The 24,964-nt window shown below is 40.1% G+C and overlaps 1 protein-coding gene across 3 annotated transcripts in view; it reads left to right on the top strand.

Moving 5' to 3' along the window:
* The window catches only part of osbp2b (oxysterol binding protein 2b), a 47,823-nt gene that overhangs the window by 17,874 nt on the left and 4,985 nt on the right, over positions 1-24,964 (top strand). For 2 of the 3 annotated variants that reach the window (XM_030737553.1, XM_030737554.1), the window contains exons 3-8: positions 16,888-17,138; positions 22,082-22,280; positions 23,292-23,412; positions 23,914-23,980; positions 24,433-24,585; positions 24,675-24,920. In XM_030737553.1, coding sequence (XP_030593413.1) covers positions 16,888-17,138; positions 22,082-22,280; positions 23,292-23,412; positions 23,914-23,980; positions 24,433-24,585; positions 24,675-24,920 — 1,037 coding nt within the window. Of the gene's footprint in view, positions 1-16,887; positions 17,139-19,652; positions 19,796-22,081; positions 22,281-23,291; positions 23,413-23,913; positions 23,981-24,432; positions 24,586-24,674; positions 24,921-24,964 lie in introns of those variants that run through there. The other variant, XM_030737555.1, reaches the window with a different exon arrangement.

Genomic DNA, 24,964 nt, shown 5'->3' with positions numbered 1-24,964 from the left:
TTGGTCAAGTTCTGATATTTGAATTTCTCCATTAATAAAGTGATGACTGGGATTATTCTGCACGGGAAACCTGCTTTAACTTGTGTATACCTATATTAAATAAAACATTGTAATTTAGTGTACAAACAAAATGTTTTTTTTTTTATTAAAGCTTGCATTGAATCATTAATTTGAAGAGGAGAATCTTTGAAGCAATTACAGTATATGGTCATCTTTGGTCAATGGTCAATGTTAGAGAAATTTGGGCTAAAGTGTGTGACTTTAGGATTATCGAATTATTGATAAGATAACCGAAGAAGCTTCTTTTGGCTGCTCCCTTATTCACTAGGGCTCGCCACAGTGGATGACACCCCATATTTGATTTGGCAGACTTTTTGTGCTTCCTGATGCCAGGAATTTGTATCTCCTTCCGGTCTCAAACCAGGGATGAGTTGCATGTTAGGTGACTGTATTAACTGCCGTACTATGGAGCCACTATTGATAGACTGGATGGGTAGGCTGGATTACTGAGAAGTAGTAGTCACTAGATATGTGTACTTCATTGGTGAAGAGGTAAAGAGGCTCTTAATCCTAAATTAAGCTTATTGAATATTTACCTGGATGTTTTGCTGGTCTGTAAAAATGTTAGGTCTTTATTCTAGTAAGCAAGATATCCTGAATACTTATACTAATTCCAGGTAGGACTGTTTAAAACATATTTTCTCAGAATCCATCAGCTAAATGTTGATGTAGGAAATTGGTTCATGTGACAAAGGTGACCTTGATTTATAGCAGTGTGATGTTTACATTGGCGGTAATATTGCAACCTTCACCTTTTTTGAAAAGTCACAGAGTAAAGACGGTTATAGTAGCTCAAGTCTTACTACAGTATGAATTTTTCTATATTGTACTGTGACCTTGACAGAAGGGTCAGATTTTAGATTAACTTCATAATCAGCTGGTAGATGAGCATTCTAATCATTCTGATAAAAGATAATGATGATAACACTGGAGGGATACATCAATCAGTAAAAGAGGAAATGGGCATTTTATTGGGAGCTGTGGTTTTTGACCTTTATGCCCTTGGTCTACCACTCTAAGTTAATCTTTTTTTTTTTTTTTTTTTAAATCCCTCATGTCCGATCATGCATGCTCTTCATTAAAAAGCCTAACACAGTCTTTACTGAATACCATCTCTAGCATTTAGCTTAGTCAAAAATTGTTTACTTCAGTCGTCAAGCTGTCAAAGCATCAGACAGGCAGTAACAGAAAGGAAACAATATATTCTGGTCTTGGTTGTGTAGATGACTGCTGGCTGCCGAGTCCTATCTCCTCTCTGCTTCACTCACTCCCTCTCCCCCTCCCTCCCTCCATCTCTAGTCTGCACTGCACAGAGAGAAGCATGTGGAGGAGAATTGTAAATGTGCCGAGTTATGTGAATGTCTGTATGCAGAGTGTTCCTGAGAGACAGGGAAGCAGTAAAAGAGAGGAGATAGGAATTGCAAGAGGGGCACCTTCGTCGCTCCTCGCATTATTGTAATTGTGTACTGTATGTGCGTGAGTATGCATGTAAGCGTGTGTACACTGCAATGCTGAACAGGGAAAGTTGCTGCTTCAGCCCACCCCTCTCTGGGATTATGTAGCATCCGAGGGCAACACTGCGTCTCAGGGAGCGTGGCTTGGGATCGGGCCTGCAGAGTGGGATGAAGGGCCGGGGCTGCTGGGAGCCAAGGACCATCCGCTCCCTCTGCAACTCAGGCTGCCTGAGTTCGTTCAACCAGGGTCAGTACAGTTTTGGTTAAAGCTACAGCAGCACAGAGCCGTCACACTCCTCACCATCTGTCCAACAGCGAAAGCTTCCTCATCCTGCCATCTCCTTGTTATCTTGCGTCTGAAAGATAGCTGTCAGTCCTCCATCCATCTCTTCTTTTTTACTGCATCTCTTATCTGCCGTCAAGGTTGCTTACTTTCCTGCAGCCTCCTTTAACAATACAGCACCCCATGCTGTAGAAAGAGCAGTCTGTCATCTTTCTTGCCCTCTTCGCTGCATGCGGTCCTTTCTTTTCTTTCCCATCTTTCTCCTGTGCTGCTCGTACTCACATTTATTTCCTCTCTTCTTTGCGCCTGCTCCACCTTACATTTGCATATGGATGAGACGGAGCCTGCCAGGCCTGCGTATTGCCAGTGTGTGTCTGTGTACATATATTATGAGTGTAGAGTTCACTGCACCATCACAAAGTGCAAACTGGGATGCGCTGTGTATCCCAGGGTCCTAAAACCCATTATTTTTTTACTGTGGTAGAATGGTGTGGACAGCGGATAATACGAATTTTATTTATTTCTACAGATCAGTATAAATTTTTTTTTTTCCATTGTCCGCTCACAGGAAATTATAGCTATAAGACATGGGATTTCTCACAGAACAAATCAGTATTGTGGTGTGGTGTACTTTGTTGTCTGTATAGGACTATGTAGTTATCTCTGGAGCAGCCATAGCATCTCCCCTCATTGTCTCTATCCATTTTATATTTTTCCAGGTCTCTCCCTTCATCTATTGCTTTCCTGCCCATGGCAGAGTTGGACAGTGTGGAGTTGAACAGCTGTGCTCTTAAGCCCTGGGCTCTCAGTCCCCTTGCTTTGCCTGTTTGTTCACTCAAATAAGGTTGGCATAAGTTGTGTGTCTGTGTTGTTTTACGACCTAACACAGTGCTTTTCATACTAGGCTTCCATCCCCTTTCCTTAATGTGAATATAAAGATGTGATGAAATTGCGTAAAGAACAAGAGTCAGGATCAATACATCACATCTCTGAATATTGGACCAAAAGCAATAAACTGGATTCCTACAAGGACAAGCTAATAGTGCAGTTCTCATAATAGTGTGTAATGTAATAAATCAAAAGCCTACATCAGAAACTCCATTAAGTTTAAAATACAAATATAAAAATGCTTTATGCATCATACTTTTAATATTTGGGTGTGAACTATTAGTGCCAAATCTTGCAATGACACTTTATTAGGTACGCATTGCTAGTACTGGGTTGGACCCCCTTTTCTCTTCAGAACTGCCTTAATTATTTGTTGCATGGATTCAACAAGGTGCTGGAAACATTCCTCAGAGATTTTGGTCTATATTGTTATCCTGCTGAAATAAGCCATCAGAAGATGAGTACACTGTGGTCATAAAGGATGGACATGGTCAGCAACAATACACAGGTAGGCTGTCCCTCGTAACCACTGCTGATTGGTATTAAGGGGTCTGAGGAAAATAACCCCCCACACCATTACACCACCAGCAGCCTGAACTGTTGATACAAGGCAGGATGAATCCTTGCTTTCATGTTGTTAATGCCAAATTCCGACCCTACCATCTGAATGTTATTCATGCCAACACTAATGATTCCCAGTTACGCCAATCAGAGGTCACTAAATTTAAGATTGAAATTTAATATAAACATAAAATTTCCCAAAGAAAAAACAATATAGCATCCTCAATGGCACCAAAGAGAAAAACAGTTAAATGTTGATTATTAAACATTACCTCTCTCTCTTTTAAATCCCTTTTAGTAAATGATTTAATTATTGATCAATATATTGATTTAGTCTGCCTTACAGAAACCTGGTTACTGCAGGATGAATGTTAGTTTAAATGAATCAACACCTCCGAGTCACACTGTCAGAATCCTCGAAGCACAGGCTGAGGAGGAGGAGTAGCAGCAATCTTCCACTCCAGCTTATTAATTAGCCAAAGACCCAGACAGAGTTTTAATTCATTTGAAAGTCTTCTACTTCTAGGCTGGAGTATTGGAATTCATTACTATCAGGCTGTCCTGAAAGCTCCTTGAAAAGCCTTCAACTCATCCAAAATGCTGCAACGAGAGTACTGACAGGGACTAGAAAGAAAGAGAGCATATTTCGACCATATTGGCTTCTCTTCATTGGCTCCCACTTAAATCCAGAGTTGAACTTTAAAATCCTTCTTCTCACATACAAGGCCTTGAATAATCAGGCCCTATATTATTTAAAGACCTCATAGTACCATATCACCCCAGTAGAGAACTTCTCTCTCAGACTGCTGGCTTACTTGTGGTTCCTAGGATACTTAAGAGCAGAATGGGAGGCAGAGCCTTCAGCTTTCAGGCCCCTCTTCTGTGGAACCAGCTCCCAGTTTGGATTCAGGAGACAGACTCCCTCTCTCTGTTTTTAAGATTAAGCTTAAAACTTACCTTTTTGGCAAAGTTTATAGTTAGGGCTGGCTTAGGTGAGCCTGAACCATCCCTTAGTTACGCTGCAGTAGGCCTGGGCTGCTGGGGGTTTCCCATGATGCATTGAGTATTTTTTTTCATTCACCTCTTTTTACTCTGCTTACACCCCACTCAGCAATGAATTATTAGTTATTATTAATCTCTAGCTCTCTTCCACAGGATGTCTTTTGTCCTGTCTCTCTCCCCTCACCCCCAACTGGTCACAGCAGATGACTGCACCTCCCTGAGCTTAGTTCCTTCCCACTGTTGCCAAAGTGCTTGCTCAAGGGGGTCACTTTGATTGTTAGGTTTTCTCTGTAATTATTGTAGGGTCTTTACCTTACAATATAAAGCACCTTAAGGCGACTGCTGTGATTTGGTGCTATATAAATAAAATAGAATTGAAAGAAGCAGCAGAAATTCAGACTTAGCAGACTAGGCAAGGTTTTTCCAATCTTCTGTTGCTCAATTTTGATGAGCCGATGCAATAACCTTAGTTTCCTGTTCTTAGCTGATACGAATGGCACCTGGTGTGATCTTCTGCTGTTGTAGCCCATCTGCTTCAAGGTTCCCCATGTTGTACATTCAGAAATGCTCTTCTGCTCAGAAGATCTGGAGTCTTCTGAGCTCCTAGTGGGCTGTGGATGGCCTGGGTCCCCTGGGTCCTTCCCTATTCGCCTCTGGATCGCGGGGGGCATGGTTGCGGTTTCTTGCCCTCATTATTGAGTACATTCCATGACAGAGGCATATACACACACATTACTGCAAATAGCAAAATTGTGTGTATATGTATATACATATGTATAGATGTGTGAATGTGTCTACTTAGATTATTTTTTTTCCTTTCTTCCCTTTGTCCCCCCCCCCCCCCCCCCTTTTTTTTTTCTCTCTCGCTTTTTTTTTTTTTTTGTCCCTCTTGCTCTTACCCCTTCCTTGTTGCTTATCAGGCCTGGCATAAATAACTAAATGAAAAATAAATAAATAAATAAAAATACAAGCATTAACAAGAATAGCCTATAGAGCTGCTCTTGTAAAAGCAAATATGTTTGGTACATCAGTGCATTTGGAACATCATTCCAATTGTGAAAACTGCCAGACATGACAGGCCTTAGAAAAAAAAAATGCTCTTCTACATTGTAACCTGTGGTTATTTGAGTTACTGTTGCCTTCTTATCAGCAGTTCAGTCATACTCCAGTGATCTCTGACATCAACAAGGAGTTTTCTCCCAGAGAATTGCCACTCACTAGATATTTTTTCTTTTTCAGACCATTCTCTGTAAACCCTAGAGATGGTTGTGTGCAAAAATCCCAGTACATCAGCAGTTTCTGAAATACTCAGACCAGCAAGTCTGGAACCAATAACCATCCACATTCCAAGTCACTTAAACCACTTTTCTTCCCCAGTCTGATGCTCAGTTTGAACTTCAACAGGTTGTCTTGACCATATCTACATGCCTAAAATCCACAGAGTTGCTGCCACGTGATTGGCTGATTAGATATTTACATTGATGCCACATTTGTTAGAAAAATGCATTTGTGGGTTGGGCGTCAGAGTTGGATATGTAGGTTACACCCATGAAAAACTTGCCAAGTCTTCTCAGCCAATGCCAAACAGTTGCACAGATATAAACATATGAAATAAAATAATCTGAATTACCTGTCTGTTGTTATCAAGAAACTTTAATGTTAAATAAGTTAGCCTACATTGGGGACTTCTGGTGGGACAGCGACCAAGCATGGGTCCTACGTTGCGAGCTCTGATACACCAACGAGAAATCCCGGCATAACTCCTGACCTGACTAAAAATGATCTCAAACTGAGAAATATAACTGGAGACTCAATGAAAAGAAAGAAAAGAAACCCAAACTCCCAAAGAAGGGTGACAAATAACACGATAGAACAGAACGGATCAGCACCAGAAGCTAGCATGACTAACTCCAAGAGTAGCCTAGAGGGAATCGGCAAACAAATACAGGTCCTACAGAATGTGATGAAAAATGTGACCTGAAAGCATTCAAGGACGATATAACCACCCAAATGAGAGAGGACATCATTGAGCTTAGTGAGGGCATTGACCAGAGGTTTGCAAAAATAACTGCGCAAATAGAAGAACCTGCTCTACAGAACCAGGATCTGATCATGGATAAATTAGATGACTTGGAGCTAAGATCCAGAAGGAGCAACATACAGATTTATGGAATTCCAGAGGACACGGAAACAAAAAGACTCCTAGAGGAATTCTGAATTGATTCAGACCACCAGATTCAACATGCACACCAGGCACTGGCTCCAAAGCACAAAGTGGGCCAGCCTCTCAGATCTATTGTCATCAGCTTTCTGCAATTCACAGTAAAAGAGATGGTTTAAAGAAAGCATAGGAGAAGGAGAACATCACGCTTAATGGAAGCAAGATTTACTTTGACCATGATTGTTCAGTGAGGATGCTACAACAATGTAAGGCTTATAAAAACATAAAAAAGGTCTTAAAGGCAGAAGGCATTCATTTCCAAATGCCTGTAAACAAGATCCTCATCCACTGGCCCAATGGAGCCGAAACGGCAGTGCAGAAGAGGTGACCGTGAAATAGAGGAAGAGAGGCTAGGGGAAAACCGTTGGGTGACCTGGGGGACTCGACACTCACTAGAGGAATTCAGACGATAAGGAGCATGACGTAGAAACCCACCAGAAATAACTGTGTTGGGACTGCCAACATGCGTGCGCGGGAACGACAGCGAAGGGTGAATATAATTCACGAGAAGGAACCTCCAAAAGGATTGAGGTGACCTATAGATTTCTGGTTTGGTGTTTGCCAGACTGCAGTTTAGGCAAAAGTACTAGTATGGGTAAGTCAGCCCTTAACTGGTTGAATCTCATGGCTAGATGGGGGCTTTCTCTTTACGAGAGGTTTTCCCCCTCAAGACAGGAAGCAGGTCAACAAAGAGTGTGGGTGGTTGATATCTCTAGGTGGAAGTCACTAGTTTTGTATATAGTTAAATTGTGTTCCAGATTTTCAATTGTTAATAAGTTCATGCATAGATCCAAGGTCATGACCAAGTTAAAAGGTTAGCCTTTACTGGAGCCAAGCAGTGAAGGCTTGGTAGTTCTTAAACGTTTAGTAATAATTTTTAAGCCTCTGGAAACTACTCAGCTCACTGTCCCAACCAGGTCATTGCTAAAAAAAGCAACAAATACTGTAAGACAGCCTCAGTAGACCGCCATGCCATTGTCACTGTTTGTAGGACACTTTTTCAATTTGAGTAGTGAGAGGAAATGTAAATTTATTCCTTACTCTAAGGATGAATTTTAATGCCAATGAGCCTGAATGAAATCCGAGCTCCTTAAGCATCTCATTTAAATGTTCATGAAGATGATCAGGGATCACAGAGAATGCCTTTTATTCTCATATCGTTTCCCAGAAGTGCCAATACTTTTGTCTTATTTTATTGAACTACAGAAAATTTCACTTTTTAATGGTAACATAAGCCCTTAACCATGATAAGATGTCCAATGAAAACAGGTGGTGTGCCATATTAGTGGTATCTGAAAAGAAAAGAGAATTACTATTAGTGGAAATGTATTGGTATTGTGGTGCTGCATGCACTGTTGTGTAAAATTCCACATCAATTTGATAATGAGTTCATACTGAAGCATGTCTATGTCACTGGTCTGAGGTCATTTCTTTGACAAAAAGTGAATTAAAACAGGCAGTGTGTCCAGGCAGGTGACATTATACCTGCCTCCCTCTCCTGATACCAACAAATATATTCTACATGCATAATATTTGCATTTTATTATGGAGGGTCAGAGCACAGGCTCAGCCTTAGTGCAGTGTCCTCCAGTGCTCTGCTGCTCAGTCAGTACAAAGGAGATACTGTCATCCAGTAAGATGAAGTTTTAGAGCACGGTGCCTCAAGACTGACAAGTCACTACTGTACAAGCATGCCGTCACCTTTGTTTCAGATCAGTCAGATCCACTTCTTGCTCATCATATTTGCTTTCAAAACACCAAGATGTAGACATCTTAGCTCAAGGCTCCAAGAAGAAACTTTGCTAATCAATGGGTGACCTCACTGTGGTTCCATCTGGAATATAGAGATAGAACAGAGAGAGAGAGGAGAGATAGAGAGAGAGAGAGGAGAGAGAGAGAACAGAGAGAGAGAGAGAGAGGATAGAAGAACAGAGAGAGGAGAGAACAAGAGAGAGAGAGAGAGAGAGAGAACAGAGAGAGAGAGAGAGAGAGAGAGAACAGAGAGATAGGAGAGAGAGAGATAGAGAACAGAGAGAGAGAGAGAGAGAACAGAGAGAGAGAGAGAGAGAACAGAGGAGAGAACAGAGAGAGAGAGAGAGAGAGAAAGAGAGAGAGAGAGAGAACAGATAGAGAGAGATAGAGAGAAACAGAGAGAGAGAGAGAGAAAAGAGAGAGAAAAGAGAGAGAGAGAGAGAGAGAGAGAGAGAGAGAGATAGAGATAGGAGAGATATAGAGAGAGAGAGGAGAGAGAGAGAGAGAGAGAAAGAGAGAAACAGAGATAGAAACCAGAGAGAGAGATATTATATATAAGATAGATATATACATATAAGGAGAGAGATAGATACAGATAATATATAGATATATAGATATATATATATATATATATAAGATATATATATATATATAATATATATATATATATATATATATACATATATATATATTACATATATATATATATCTCATATACATACACTGCAGCAATACTATGATAGCCAGGCCACGGTGACTAGACCTGCATAGATGAGCTGAGTTTGTATTCTGAGGTTGTAGGATAATTAATGACCTCAACCTTCAAACTGGAAGTTATGCAGTAAGTCTGAGCCATTTACCTCTCACAGGTCTGATGCACCAGGTGGGAATTTGTAAATTCAATTTACTCAGCATACCAGAATATAAATCTATAGTTTAGTAGTCAGCAGGCTGATTGTTTTCTTTTATCTTCTTTTTTTTTTTTTGTCCATCCAAGCACATTACAATACTGAATTCCAGCTCAATGCATAGTTGCTGCAGTTTGCTGTTAATCTTTTCTTTTGTTTGCTGCTTTCTGAGAGGGTTCGATCGAATGCACTGCCAGGGCTGTACTGCAGAGCTCTGGGGACAGTGATGGGTTGCACTGCACAGTTTCTCATTTGCTTGTGGAACACCATTCTACTGGTTTTAACCTGCTGCCTCCTCAGTTTATCTCCTTGAGATGTATCTCAGGGGAGGTATGGAGCCAGTTAGCAATTACTGGCCAGGATTACAGTTCTCTCCCCTGGGACCCATCCTGGCTCTTTGTCTAGCTTGTTCTCTTGTCTGTTTCTCATTTCTTTCTTTACTCATGCACACTGTCAAAATAGCCAACAACAAAATTGTCATCCCTCCTTTCTCTGCTGTCTGCTCTGAAACTAACTCTTTATCCTGGAAGTACAGTGGTCTTGAGATTACACGTGCAGTAAGACTAACTAATTGAAATCAGTCTCATGTTAATCATAGGTGTGATTTCAACACTTGTAAGAAGTTAATTGCCAGTGGGATATGTGGGGAAATAACCTGGACCCTTTTGAGCAGTTAAAACCAAAGAAATAACAAATTAAAACCTTTTTAGATGCAATTACAATACTGTACATAGAGACAAGAAAATATAATGGGAAAAACTTGCTTGACCATTAGGCCTTTACCTGACCTTTTCTTGTATCCTTATAGGGGAGGATGACTGCAAATCAATACAAAGTTGTTCTGAGTGATCAAACATTAACCTGATGGAAGTGGTCTAATCCATAGGTCACAATGGGACACTGAACATTGTGACAAGTATGAAAATGATGTGAATCAAATGCTAATGCTTTTGCAGGCAGCAGAAGTTGAATACCCATGTAAGATTTTGATCCAAGATTTTAGGCAACACTTTCTACCACCTTCATCAAAACACCAAATTAGGGAAGAAAGGTGCTTTAGGGACTTGTCTAAACAACTCTATGCAATTAAGTAAGGGACTTTAATTAGTTTCTCAGTTGGCTCAGTTAGTGGACTCACTTTTAAACCCCATCACACTGAAAAAGGCATCTTTTTATAATAATAAATATAAATTTCCCCCTCCATGTGGATATCTGGAACATCAGGAAACATAGGAGCATTTGTATTGGAATAAGCAACTCCTTTGGGGCCCTACAATAAGCCATTGTCCAAATTTATTGTCTCACAAACTGATTAGATATCAGTTGTGTGAGACAATGAATTACCCTCTTTGTGTAAATACAGCCATTTTCACCTCACCTTAATTTAACCACTTTGAATTGAAGAAAAATAGTCATGAAATACAACTTATAAGCTTATAATGTTTAACAAATTTTATCAGAGCACTGCCCAGTATAAGGTTTATACCAGGGGTGCCCGATACGTCGATCGCGATCTACTGGTCGATCGCAAGAGGCGTGCAGGTAGATTGCACGGCATTAAACGAAGTAGAAGATGATTGATGAACTGTCATCCATCCGTTTCGTTACCACCCTACACACGCGCATTTAACCATGCTAGCTTTGCGTGTAGCTCGCGAGCTGAAAAAGTGTGGGCACCCCTGGTTTATACCATAGCTGCCCTAAATTAACAGTACTGTAATTACCAAAATCATTTTTTTTATGTTTCTGTAATGGTTAATCCACCAGTATTCACAAATTTTCCTTTAATCAAAATGATAGCTTTAATGCTAAAATATAATTACTATTAGCCATGAATTTTAAAATTTACAGTTTTGCAAAAAATCAGAAAAATAGTACTTTTTTTTTTTAATCAAGATGCCAAATTACAGTTATTTACTTGCATTCCTGAACATTAAAAATTAAATTTTAGTGGTTGAACCTCATGCTGGATTCATTTCTGACTCCCAGCTCAAATTTAGGCATAAAAATGTGAATTTGGTTTATTTGCCTGTAGTGCTGTATATAGCCTCTGTTATCATTTCTCTGTATTGGTATCAATAACAGATTTAAATTAAGAAATAATTTAAATCTGTTATTGATACCAATACAGATTTAAATTAAGAAATAATTTTGTAAATCATAATAAAATTTTGACTACAATGAGGTACAGCATGCTGCTGCCTTCATAATTGACTACATAGTCAACTACTCAATTGTTACTTGTAAAATATTTGTAAAAAAATTAGGTTTATACAATTTTTTTTTTTTTGACTGTCCCCTCTACAGTGCTTGCAGCACATTAATCTGGAGGGTCAGTACATTTTCCACATTTTTTTTTTTTTTTTTCACATTTTTTGACATGCTCATTTTATGTCACAGGGTGATTTCTTGACAACCAGAGGCCTGGCTCCACTGATCTGACAGCCTACCCTTAGGGACTCGTAGAGAGAAGAGCCCTGACAGTGAGATAGCAGACTACTGCTCATCCAATTACATACTCCTGCTGCCTATTCTCCTTCTTTCCACTTCTTCCATTACTAAACACTTTGGTTCTCACCACAAAGATTGACAATAGGGAATGAGTAAAGGAAAGGAGCTGCATACATGCTGAGGAGCTAGCTACTTTGTGTCCTGACTGGAGCAGCTGTGACCTATATGTTTGTATCTCACCTTAAGCCAGACACAAATAATTGCTTAAATATTGTCTTAGAAACAGAAACTGGAGGCAGACTTAGATTTGTGCTAATGGAAGGTGTTCTTCGAGGTGGCGGACTGAGGGGGTGGGATGGGGGGAGGTAGGGAAGGTAGTTCGCCCTTGGGGCATGACTAGCATGGTAATGACTTCGCTGTGAGAAACCATTGATCTACATCTGCTGTTGTAAGGGAAACAGTTGGAGATGTAAGTGGGCGGGCAAGGCAGCGACATTGATACACAAACAACATAGATCAGCATTTTATTGACACAGGTTTATTGTAAAAGCCAGTACTCGCTTGTTATTCAAAGTCCGAGTGATATCCAGTTGAACCAAATCTGAAGGATTTTCTTCTGCAGTATTCAGACTTGTCGAGTAGTACTTAACATTTTGTCTTTGCTGTATAGATCTGACTCTGTGAAATGAAAGGATTTGGTAGAAAGGGCATTTCTGATACTTGGGAAAAGAAGCTTTGTTTCTTGGTTCCTGCTTAGACGTGCAGGGTGTCAACAGAGTAGAACCAATAGTCAAAATCTCTGATCTCAGGATTAGTCTCAGTATGATTCTGGTTGGGGAATTTGTTTTGCAGGCAGTCCCTTCTGCACAATTATTGGTACATGTGACAGTTTATTTTTAAGTGGCATCACTGCTGAACTCTTTGGCAGAATGAGGGTAAATAATATGAGCGAGGCATCACTGCAATTTTGGATGTTTCTTTTCCTAGCTACGTCTTTTAATTTAATCTCAAATGGTCCAGCTGCACATCGCATTAACCAGCGGAAAAGATGGCCACCGGTTAGTGAAATCTACTGGTGTTTAAAATTTGCTCAGTGCGCCCCCATGGTCACTCTTCTGTGCTTCTTTTTTTCCCCCATCACAGCAGCTCTGAAATGATCCTGCTATTATCCAGAGCCTGTGCAATTCCACACTCAAATGTGGACGTGATGTAGAGCATTAGTGCTGAGTTTTTGGCTCAGTTAGTGTTGACTTTACCATTCCAGCAACCTTGGTTTTCAATGAGAAAGTAAGTTTCCTGTTGAGGTGAGGTTTGTGTTGGTCAGTCTCCAGTGTTTTGTGCATTCGCTGACTCATAACCTGAATGATTTATTAAGAAACTTGAGGCCCAGATGCACTATGCTATGCTTTTAACAGATATTCTTGCATGTTGCACTCTGTCCACAAACTGTTCCTTGCTCAGTGAAATGATAACTATATATTGTTTTCAAAAGTTTTGTGAGTACAAATGTTCATATTTCATAAAAAAAATATATAATTTAAAGTATAAAATGCTCAAACTATACAATCAAAAATGTTTCTCCATACTTGTCCTGTAAAAATTTGAACACAGAAATTAATTATCCAATCATATTATTTGGGACAGGCTAATTGTTGCCTTGTGGGATCGGATTCAAAACCATACCAACTTGGCCACTAACTGTTTTAATCTGTTTAGAGCTGCACTGACATAGTCATGCTTCATCAATTTAGGGCTAATTTCATTAGTCTCTTATCACTCTGAAGTCGCTCTTTAGGTCTTTCAATTCACCTTTTCCACTTCCTCCTACTTTTGTTTGCGCTGCAGTTTTAACACGCGGTCGAGTCGATTTTGTGATTTTACATTGTCAGCCTTTTCATTTTCTTTACTTGAGTTTCTCTGCAGTGACTTTGCTGAAATTCTGTGTAATTGGAGACCTGCTGTATTTCCAGCTGGTAATGGGAGGATGCTGGTTTCATTTTTCAGTCCAGGCTTCCTTTAGGATTTGTTGTCGCTGTGGGGCTGCTGGGCTGACCTTTGGTAGGACTGCTTAGTTTTTATTGCTTTTCTTTCTAATGACCAGACAGTTGACTCTCTGAAATCCTCCTGAACATGTTTCCAAAGTCCCACAGGTAGCAGAGCTCAGTGGACAGAGTGTGTGCTGCATCTTACTGGATGTACTTTGATTACCTTTGGATTAAAATGGACACCCAGGAATGCAAACATGGTGAGAGATTTTTTTTGTGGGGGTGGGGGGGCTCTTCCCTAGTAGTGGTACAGTAGGCTGTTACTATTGTCTTCTAGTTTTAATTAAATTTTTTATTTTAACTATTTAACTAGAACCAGTTTTTAGAAATAAATCTCATTGCTATGGTGACAGTTAAATTAAAACACAAATGTGAAGCTCGTGCTGGTGTGTAAAATGTACAGAAATGCAGAGATTTACAAGTGGCCTGTATTTGAATCACGATACACCATAGAAAGCGCATCAAATGTTTGAGCTGAGGCTGAGTACTATTTCATGAAAAATGTGAGCTCATTTTGAATGTGATGGAAGCAAAAGTTGACAAGGGGGTAACAAAAGGCTGTAAATGTAGGTGGTACTAAAAAGAAAAAAAAAATAGGTTAACTCATAACAGGTCAGCAACATAATGGGTATAAAAGGAGCATCTTACAGAGGCAGAGTTTCATAAATCTGCAAAAACTGCATCTGCAAATTTGGAATAATGTTCCTTAATGTAAAATTAAAACAAATTTGAATATCTCATTATCTGCTGTACATAATATCATCAAAACATCTGAGAATCTGGAGAAATCTGTGCGCAAGGGACAAGGCCATAAATTGAAAATCCTGTGATCTTCAGGCCCTCGGGCAGCTGTTAAAAACAGTCATGGAAATCACTGCATGGGCTCAGGAACACTTCCAGAAATCATTTCACCGTGCCGTCCACAAATGCAGGTTAAAGCTCCATCATGCAAAGAAGAAGACATGAACCAGAAGGACAGCTGTCCTCTCTGAGCCACAGCTCATGTATTGACTGAAGCAAAGTGGAAAACTGTTCCAGGGTCAGACAAATTGCAATTTGAAATTATTTTTGGAAAACAAGGATGCTATGTCCTCTAGACTAAAGAGGGGACACACCATCCAGCTTGTTAACAATGCTCAGTTCAGCTTGCACATCTGGAAAGGCACCATCAGTGTTGAAAGGTATTTACAGGTTTTAGAGCAACATATGCGCCCATCCAGGCTACTTTTTCAAGGAAGACCTTGTGTGTTTTAGTGAGACAATGCTAAACCACATGCTGCATCAAATACAGAAGAATGGCTTCATAGTTGAAGAGTCTGGGTGTTGAATTGGTCTGCCTGCAGCAGCTGGTCTCCTCAGTTCCCAGACATATACAGACTGTTATTAAAAAAAAAAATAAAAGGGTGGTAAACATGTGTCTGTCCCAACCTTTTTGTGAGGTGATGCTGCCATCAAATTCAAAAGGAACTAGTATTCTGGGTTGTGGCTGGATCTGATTTCTGGATATCTTTAGATTTAGCTTCTTTAGCCTTTGTTAATTTCTTTAAAATGTCCATGTTTGCAAAAAATGTTGCTCTCATATAAGAAATTATTGCCATTACTGTCCATTTCACAAAAAAATGAGTTTAGCAGTATTGTAAATGGAGCATGGTTTTTAGATATTCAGAATTCATTGGATTAGGCCAGTGAGAATGCATCTGTGCTGCTTGTTTCTCCACTGGACAGTGGTCCTAGTCACATTTGAACTCTGTAAATGGTGTACGTCTGGGACTACCAGGCTACTACCACCAACCCCGCCAGGCAGAGATCCATGTTATACTCGTATGGTGACAGAGGTGATAGTCACAGCCAGCTGCCATGTTCTTATGGGAAAGTGTTGCTGCTTCTCACCACTACTATGACAGTCTTCCTATCAGCTGCATAATAGAACTTTTCAGTGTGACAAAGTGTACTCTGCAGACCTGGGTGTAGAAGCCAGCAGAACAGCACTCTGCAGACATTAGAGCATTAGAGGGTCAGCAGGATGGATTAGAGGGTGAAAAGAATTTCTCTCCACACTCAAACTTTTAACCTCACTAATACAGGAATATATTTTTCCATGTCGAGATAAGCAGTGTCCCGCTCGTCCTCATTTTCGTTGCTTTTCACCATGTCTCCCAGCCTTACCTCCTCCTCCTCCTTCTACCTTGTCATCTATTTTCTTTGCTCCAGCAGTGGCAGTAATTTTATACGCCTCTCCTCTGGTGTTCTTGCTGGGATGTTACAGCTTTTCAACATACCATAATGTGTCAAGAACAAGGACACCTGCGCCTAAGCTGCTTTTTTTTTTTTTCTTTTAAATTAGTTATTTTATGCCCACCATATGGGCTTGTTTTTCATTTATTAAGACATAAACGTCCAACACAGATGCTTTTACAGGAAATAGTCGTGTGAAATCAGATTTGAAAATGAAAATGACATTTAAAGGAACGTTCCCTGGTGGTCTTCTAAAAAAATGCTTTATAGCAGAGCACCCTGCTGGCCGACAGTTACGGGGCATGTCGCATAAACCACAAGATGAACTGTTTGGTGGTTGATGGGGAAGAGGCACACAGAAAATGAAGTGGGAAAGTTGTGGCGTGACATACAAGGTCTCTCTCCAGTGTGCTCTGATAATATCCTTCACAATAGAGTTTGTTCTTCATGATGCTTGTGTTTAAGTCAAATTTACTCGTAAAGTTTTATGGTTCTATTTGCTTGTTTAACGTTGTCACTTGGCTGTTTATGGACCCAGGTTTTTACCCTTTGGTATACGACCGTCTTTCTGTGCGTGTCCTTCTGCTCACAGCACGTGTGTATATGCATGTCATACAGAGCTGACACTGCAACACTGTTCTCATATGTTCTCTTTAACCTTGAGTAACCTCTCTTTAGAGATATCATAGGGCAAGGCCACTTGAGCAGTCCTATATTGTACATCACAACCTTATACCTATATTTGTGCAGCTTTACAGTCAGACTGTCCCTTTAATAAAACAAAAAAGTTGTAAGGGCACACTGTGGCTGAGTAACCTCCACATAGTTTTTTCTTGGTTAGCACTACAGTGCCTATAATAAGTTATGTGTGTCATAGGTTGGGCAGTGGAGTTCACTGAGCAGTTGAGAAATCAGATATGGCACAAGATCATTACATATTAAGGAAAACTTTAGAAATGCATTTTAAATACATAATTTGTATTTATAATTGTTTTTTGTTTTTTTTAATGTGACCTCTGCCTTTCAGATGACTCAGGGGACGAGGAACCCACCTCCCAGTCAGACCGCAGCGAGATCCAGGGCACCCTAAAGATACTCGTCAGCAAGCTCGATGACCTCAGCACGTGCAATGACCTGATCGCCAAGCACGGGGCAGCCCTGCAGCGCTCCCTGAGTGAACTCGAAGGCCTGAAAGTCCCTGTGGAGGGAGGAGAAAAGATCAAGGCAGTCAACGAGCGAGCCACCCTTTTCCGCATCACTTCCAATGCTATGATCAATGTAAGTAGCTGCAACAGACCACGCTGCAAGACACAGCAGGAGTTAGCAGTGAGTGATCTGTGTCCCACATGTTTTGGTATGATCAGTATGACAGGAGTGCAAGTCCTGGTTTGTGAGCAATGAGCGACGAGTTCAGTTCACAGTGTGGCATGTTTAAAGAGACCCACTAGGCTGCAGGAATGGAGGTCGACAGTTTACTCAGCTGAGGGGGGGTCAGTATTTATCCAGGCTAGGGCCAGTCCCTAGCCTGGATAAATGGGAAGGGTTGAGTCAGGAAGAGCATCCAGTGCAAAATATTTGCCAAATCAAACATGTGGATCATAAAGAATAAGATTCCCATACCGGGTTGTTCGGGGCCTGGGTTAATGATAACTGCTTCCGGTGCTGTTGGCCAATAGAGTGCTGATGGGAACTGTGCTCCTGGATGTAGTGAAGGAAGATGTGCAGAGGTTTGGTGTGACAGAGGAGGATGCTAGCAATAGGGTGAGATGGAGGCAGGTGATCTGCTGCGGCGACCCCTAAAGGAAGCAGCTGAAAGAAGAAGCAGCAGCAGCTGTGTATGACATTTGAACACCAGCATCAAAAACCAAAACAAACGGGTGCCTCTGCTACACCTCCCCTCTCCATTTACTATTATGTTTCATATAGAACTAGAAAGATTGTGTACAAGAGAGCCAAACAAAATCTAGTCACAACCATTAGGCCATACCAGCTTTATAAAAACAAGCACTTGGGATTCGCTGTATACCAACTGATGTTTTGCCAACGATTGTGATGAGACTCTAGCCTGTTTTCTGTTTCACAGTGTTTCTCCATTGCACAAGGTGCAGCAGAGTAAAGCACCAAAACAGCAGTACAGTCTGTCACAGTGTGCATAAAAACTGTAATTTTTTTATAAAATTTATTTTTTATTACACTGCTTAAATGGTCTAGTCTGTTATCTCACTTTTGCTTTTACTTTCACTCTTTGCCATTTTTCAAACACAGGAAGGGCCGACAGTTTCAAAGGGAGCACCTCACATGCACTAATGTGCCAGGACAGCTGGACCGACTACCAAAACATAGAACACATAAGATTGAATTACATCACGCACACAGAGAAGAAGTGTGACTTAATTTCTTCTTCTTTGGGCGCCACTATTCTTCTGCATCTTTACATCTTTACAAATTGTTGTTTCCTGCTGTGTTCAAAATTACATATAACAAAACACAACCTCAAACATGGCCGGGTTCATAAGTACTCCAAAATGTTGTATCTGATAACATGTATGCTCTACTGTAATCTGGCCCAGTTTCCATTTCCTTTAGAGTGAATATTGTGGATTTAGCTGTCTGTTAGTAATGGATGACAGTTCATAGAGGATTGAGGTCATGTAAAAGTGATACTAGATATGATAGTGGGTGGGGGTGACAGGAATAGCCCCTGCTCCCCACTCTTCTCAACCCCTCGACCCTCCCTGCTCGGTGAGGAATGTCAGAGCCTTCTGGACTACTGTTAGACAGACAGACCTGTTCAGACTAAAGACAGAATCATACAAGGTTGGTCTTTCGTCCCGTTTCTCTCAGTGGCTTTGATTTTGATTTGATTTTGGTTTTAATGCATGTCTGACGAATACTTTGCAGCTTTTTTTTTGTTTCGTATTTGTTTGCTGGGGTTAAAATAATTTACTCAGGCTTAATTGTGCTTTGGATTGCAATCATTTTGGATTTATGAACCACTGTTTTATGATAATTAAAAAAGTTTTAACAAAAATTGCACTTGCATTATGTAAAAGGCCATTGCTCAAAATGATGAGCCCGTTATCATTTTTTTTATGAATTGAGGTACAGCAGGAAAAGGAAACTGGACAAGCAATAAAATAGACCTTTTTGGATTGCCTAACTCATTAAAATGCCATTTGGCCTGCCAAGAGTGTGCTTTTAATGAGAAAGAAATGTGCTCCAAACTCCCTTTAGTGGAAGATATGTAATTTTGGATTTCTGCCATCATGTGTTTAGCCCCTAGAAAGTCATATCCTAAAACATAACTATTTTTTTATGCTATGCTTTATGCTTTAAAATAAAGTAGACATGTAAAGTGGGAATAAAGAAGTGAGGAGAGAGAAGATGGACTAATTGAAGCTGGAGGCCATAATGTAAAGGCACAACTGCACGCTCTTCTTAATCTGGCCTGGGGAGAGGATTTCACTCTAGTTCATTCAGCAGTAACCCGACTTCTAAAGTGTGCCACTCACTCTGTTGGCGCATTCTCTTTCAGGGTTGTATGATTCATATGTGAAACTTAACTTTAACCAAGTTAACTTTAGACTTCGCTCCATAGTTCATTCTGCAGAGTTTGCTGAGACTTGACGTTAATTGTCAAGTCTTACTTACATACATACAAATGTGCTTCTGTGTGTTCATTCAGTTTTTTAGCCTTTATCAACCCCGTCTTCCCAACACCAGAAGTCACATGCAGTCTGTTTGTACTGGAGAGTCAGCATTTAAAAAAGTGGAACTGTCATATTTTCTTAGGGGGTGTTTGAGGTTTGATGGTTATTGTCTGAGGAAGTGGACCACATCATCACATGCATTTGTGACATCTAAACTGACACACAGACAGTGATATTTAAACAGTTTGTGCAGGGCTGCTTAGGGTAAGAGACTGACCAGAGATGGTAAGGATATGTGATATTTCACATCTTGTCTTATGATGATGCTGCACTATTAACATATTCGTTATACTAAAATGTTATTAGCAAATGTCATAGTCTTCATAGATCAATTACTAGTTTAATTCATTTATTTTAATGTAGCTGGCAATATAGTTAATAACACATGATTTCTTTAAGCCTATTAATAATAGTGTGGTACCTTCATGTTTGGAATTGGTTAAATTTAGAAGTATAATAGTGCCTAAAAGTATTAAGATATTATCTTGGTTTGCAGTGTTTTTAAAATGAAGCTAAAGGCTCCAAAAATTATCACTTTTTTTTTTGTTATTGCATGACTACAGTTTGTTTAGAAAATATGTACAAGTTACTCTCATTTAATAGCACAAAATATTCTTCGCCAGGTGGACAATAATCAGAAATATTACCAAGACATAATGCATGAAAGCACACTCAGGTCAGTGGAAATGTGAATGGCTCTATGACATGATAATGGTTTGTAATACAGCAAATGAATCTAAAAGTAAACCTATGGTCAGATGTTGTGACAGCACTTTGTTTTATTAGAAGCATAAGTTTTTTGACTCCCTCTTTTTTTTTTTTTTTTTTTTTGTAGCAAAAATGCCAAACATTATTTTTGTATTTGTAAAGATTTGCCACATTTCTTTGTCCTGTTTGATATTAAGCTGAATATCTGAGTGTCTTGGGTTATTTTGACAAAACCAGATATCTGAAGAATTAAATTATGATATTTTTGATATTTTGTTGTACAAATATGAATTGGAGCTGTGAGAACATTAGTCCTTTGCTTTATTGTGTATGCTTATTGAGTGAAACACAAAACAAAATAAAAATCCGCTGCCCTTTTAAACTATTTACAGTGCTCAACAAATTTATTAGGCTACCACCCAGTGTAATGTTTATGCTACAGCTGCCCTAAATAAACAGTATTGGTAAAATCATTTTTTATGTTTCTGTAATGGGTAATCCACCAGTATGTGCGAGCTCTTCATTCAAAATATTAATGATAAAACATTATCATCCATGAATTTTCAAGTGTAATACTTCATAAAAAAGCAGAAAAAATAGTAAAGCACATTATTATTTTTTGATTAAGATGCCAAATTACAGTTATTTACTTGCATTCCTGAACAGAAGAATTCATTTTAGTGGTTGAATGTTAATTTCTCACTTCTCAGAGAAGTCCAGTGTGCCGGCTCAAGTTTGGGTATAAAAAAATGTGAATTCAGTGTTTTATTTGCCTCATAAATTTTTAGTTTAACATATTTATTTTCTTGTTTTTATGAGGTGGTCTAATAAATTTAAGCACTATATAGTGGTCACTTGTTTCCCAACAAAACTAGGTATTACTACAGCCTTGTTCCTTCTCCCATTTAAATTTGATACTCTACATCCTGACAGCTCTTCCGCCACACAAAGAACAGAGATCAGTTGAACTGTGTACACTTTTGTCTCTTAAGCTTTCAGTCTTCAGCCACTAAGTGGCTCCAGTTACCTCTCAGCAGCCCCTCCGGATTGCTTTTTGACTATATACTCTATACTATAATCATGTGCTGATAGTCAGGTGGGAAAAGACTTCCAAAAAATCTGATTTGTGGTTGGCTTTAAAACAGTAATTCAAAATATTTGGAGACCCTCATGCTGACAGATCAGTGAACGTCACATGACATTTTTAACATGTACGCAGTCAGCTGAGAGGTGCTACTTAGGTTCATTGACCTCTGTGCTCATTAAAATTGTCAGTGGCAACAAGTGCTGACATGTAATATGTGCATGATCTGAAGTAACCTCTTTGTCTGAGGAGTAAAAGCAGAACAGCAACAATAATACCTCTTGACTCAGATATAGTGTTATGCAATCAGTGTTCAACACAGCTCATCAGTCACTGATGTTTTCTATGTTTACAGTTTGCTCCAAGGCGCATTTGACGCAGCAGGGACACAGAGTAAAGGGTTGGCAGACAGCTAATTAACATATTGATGATTGCTCGAAAAGTCACGATAAGCAGCCTTGATTACAACGTGTGACACAAATGTCTTCACACCCCTTTCCATCCAAATGTTCTTTTTCTCATATTGTTGCCAACTGTGAGGAAAAGTCTTTAAGTATTTAATGCACAAATCTCATCTGATGGTCAAGTTTGAATTTAGTTAAAAAGTTGTTGTCAACAGGTTTTTCCCCCTCTGGATGATTTATTTACATTGATTTATTTTTTCCAAACTTTTAGTGCTGTCTTTCTGATTATCCACTTGTGTGTTTGTGTTACCCAAGGCGTGTCGAGACTTCTTGGACCTAGCTGAGACTCACAGTAGGAGATGGCAGCGGGCTCTGCAGTATGAGCGAGAGCAGCGTACCCATCTAGAGGAGACCATTGAGCAGCTAGCAAAGCAGCATAACAGCCTGGAGCGAGCGTGGAGGGAAGCACCCACGCTTGTTTCCAGCGCACCCAGTGCCCCTACCACCAACAAGGGTGAGACTGGCTGACTGTTACTTGCTCCTGTGGGCCTTCGCTTTGGACTCAGAGGCTAAAAGTCATGTGCAGCCTCAGGCTTAGTGTTATAGACTCTCCTCATGTGGAGGACAGAAACTTTAAGCTGTGTGAGAAGATTTTAATAGCTTACTAGTTAAGATGTAGATGGTACTTATCTTAACTCATAGACTCATGAGACTCTTTGGTCAGTTTGTGTTCCCATGGGTTTTTAGCTGGAAGTGGTGTAACTTTTTTATAGCACAGCTAAAAGTTCCAGAGGAAAAAGACAGTTTCTAATTTGTTTTTAAAAAAAAGATGACGCATTGATAAGCCCAAAAATTCCTAGTTTGAGTCCAGCTGGGGACTCTTATTTCTCTCTCTGCCGTTTTTAATGAGGGATTAAAACATGGTTTGAGTCCCTCTTCCTAGCACCACTCAGTGTTGATTTCCTTTAACCTTAAAGGCAATTGTTACCCAAGTGCTAATACAGAATATAATTATACTTTAGCCATAGAGGCAGAACCATTTATAGAATTTTGCCATTTGTCACTACTTGCTGTTATAATGACAGAGACATGAATGTTTGGCCGTTTAGAAGAAGTGCAAATTTTATTATTTATACATTCATACTACAGACCTTTGATAAGCAGTAACCATAGTCCCTCTCTTCTTCCCTTTTTTTTTTAGTGATTACTTGTACTTCATATAAACATTTATGCTTCTCTCTTGGAAGCCGGTTAAAACTCATAATGGATCACTAAACACAGTGACCGTACTGAGTGCTGAATAGTCGGTACTAAATATAAGAAGCATGCCCTGAGGAACTTGCATCATTCAGTCTAGTTAACCAACAGGAACGCTGCCAATTTTACGATTAAGCTAATTATTCCCTGATTAATCACCACGGGTATGTGATTATATGCTTGTCTGTCCCAAACACTGTAGAAACCAACTTGCTGTTTTTCGTTGGGATGTCTGTGTGCACTGATAAATGTATATGTTCACTTGAAGGGAGTGAGAGGTCGCAGAAAGAGGAGGCAAGTGATGAAGATGAGGATACAGAGTACTTTGATGCCATGGAGGATTCCCCTGCGTTCATCACAGTGACTGCCAGTGAGAGCACACAGCACAGGTCAGTCTCACATGGGAAACCATGCAGTCTGTGCTCTGTAGATACTGTTTTTATGTATTAATCAAAAATGTACTGTGTGATTAAAGATATGGGAAAGAAAGTTTAGCTTTTGCCACGCACGTCCCAATTTTGTCAAAACTGTGAGTTCGACCTCGGCTGACAGCTGAGCAGGACTCTGATGGTAGCTGATGGTGTGACTCTTTACACAAATCAAAGCCTGGTGTGTCCTTTTCTGTCACATGTTTGCTTTCGCTTGAACAAATAAAAACCAGCCTAAGACTCTTACAGCTGTCGGGTTTCCTACTGACAAGTTACCCAATTTTTATGCCATGTGACATATCCGTCAACTCCAGTTTCACAGCATTCATCTGCAATACCCAGAAATATCTTTCCTCCCTTGTGTGTGATGTGTTTGTATGTGTAAAGGGGAAATGAGAGCAAGGGGAATTTAGTCAGATTGTGTTCAGCGTTGCTATAGGAAACATTTTCATTTTGTTCCAGGCGATCTCAGAGTAATTTGAGCGGTGCGAGCGGAGGCCAGCCCAGTGACTGGAATCAGGACGACCATGTAAGTATCTTCCCAATATGCCTGACTAATGAGAGACATTTGTTAAAGCAGCAAATATTTGTAATCTCAAAATTGATTCCTTTCTGCTGCTGCAAAGCTCACACCTTATTGATTTATTTATGTAACATCTTCACTTTTTGCATTCACAAGTATCCTTCCCTCCTGTGCACAAAGAAAGACACACACACAAACTTTGTCTGCGTTTCCCGCGGTCTTGTTGTCACCCCTGTGGTGCTTGAGAATATACATTTGCATCATTTACTAGTCAAACATCTGTTCTTCTTTTCCCTCAGCTCTCTCTTATTTTTCACTCTCTCTCTCTTACACATCTGTCTTCTCTCTTTTACGTCTTTCACTTGCTCTGTCGCTACATCTGGAGATGAGCTGTCTGTGAAAGTGAAAGTATTCACTCAAACTTGTATATCCACCCTCTTCTCCTCACCTAATCCCAGATGTCTCCAAGCTGTAACGATGTGTCAGGAAAGGAGCTGCAACCACGCAGACAGAGGCGGACTCACATCCCAGACAAGCCCAACTACTCTCTCAATTTGTGGAGCATCATGAAGAACTGCATTGGCAAGGAGCTTTCTAAAATCCCCATGCCTGTAAGTGTAGGCATACTCCTACTTCTTGCTGACAGGTAAATCTCTGAGCATTACATCTTATGAGTTTCTCTCCTTTGTTTTCCTTTCAGGTAAATTTTAATGAGCCTCTGTCGATGCTGCAGCGTCTCACCGAGGACCTGGAGTATCATGAGCTTCTAGACAAGGCGGCCCGCTGTGACTCCTCACTAGAGCAGATGTGCCTGGTCGCTGCCTTCTCCGTCTCTTCCTACTCTACCACAGTCCATCGGACAGCCAAGCCTTTCAACCCCCTCCTGGGCGAGACGTACGAGCTTGATCGCTTGGAGGAATTTGGCTACCGCTCGCTGTGTGAGCAGGTAATGGCACAGCTATAACAGAGGGATTTTGTTTGTGCACTTCC

The sequence above is a fragment of the Archocentrus centrarchus genome, chromosome 9 (genome assembly GCF_007364275.1).
Source record: "Archocentrus centrarchus isolate MPI-CPG fArcCen1 chromosome 9, fArcCen1, whole genome shotgun sequence".
In the NCBI taxonomy this organism is placed as follows: Eukaryota; Metazoa; Chordata; class Actinopteri; order Cichliformes; family Cichlidae; genus Archocentrus; species Archocentrus centrarchus.
This window is presented reverse-complemented; position numbering and strand designations above follow the sequence as displayed.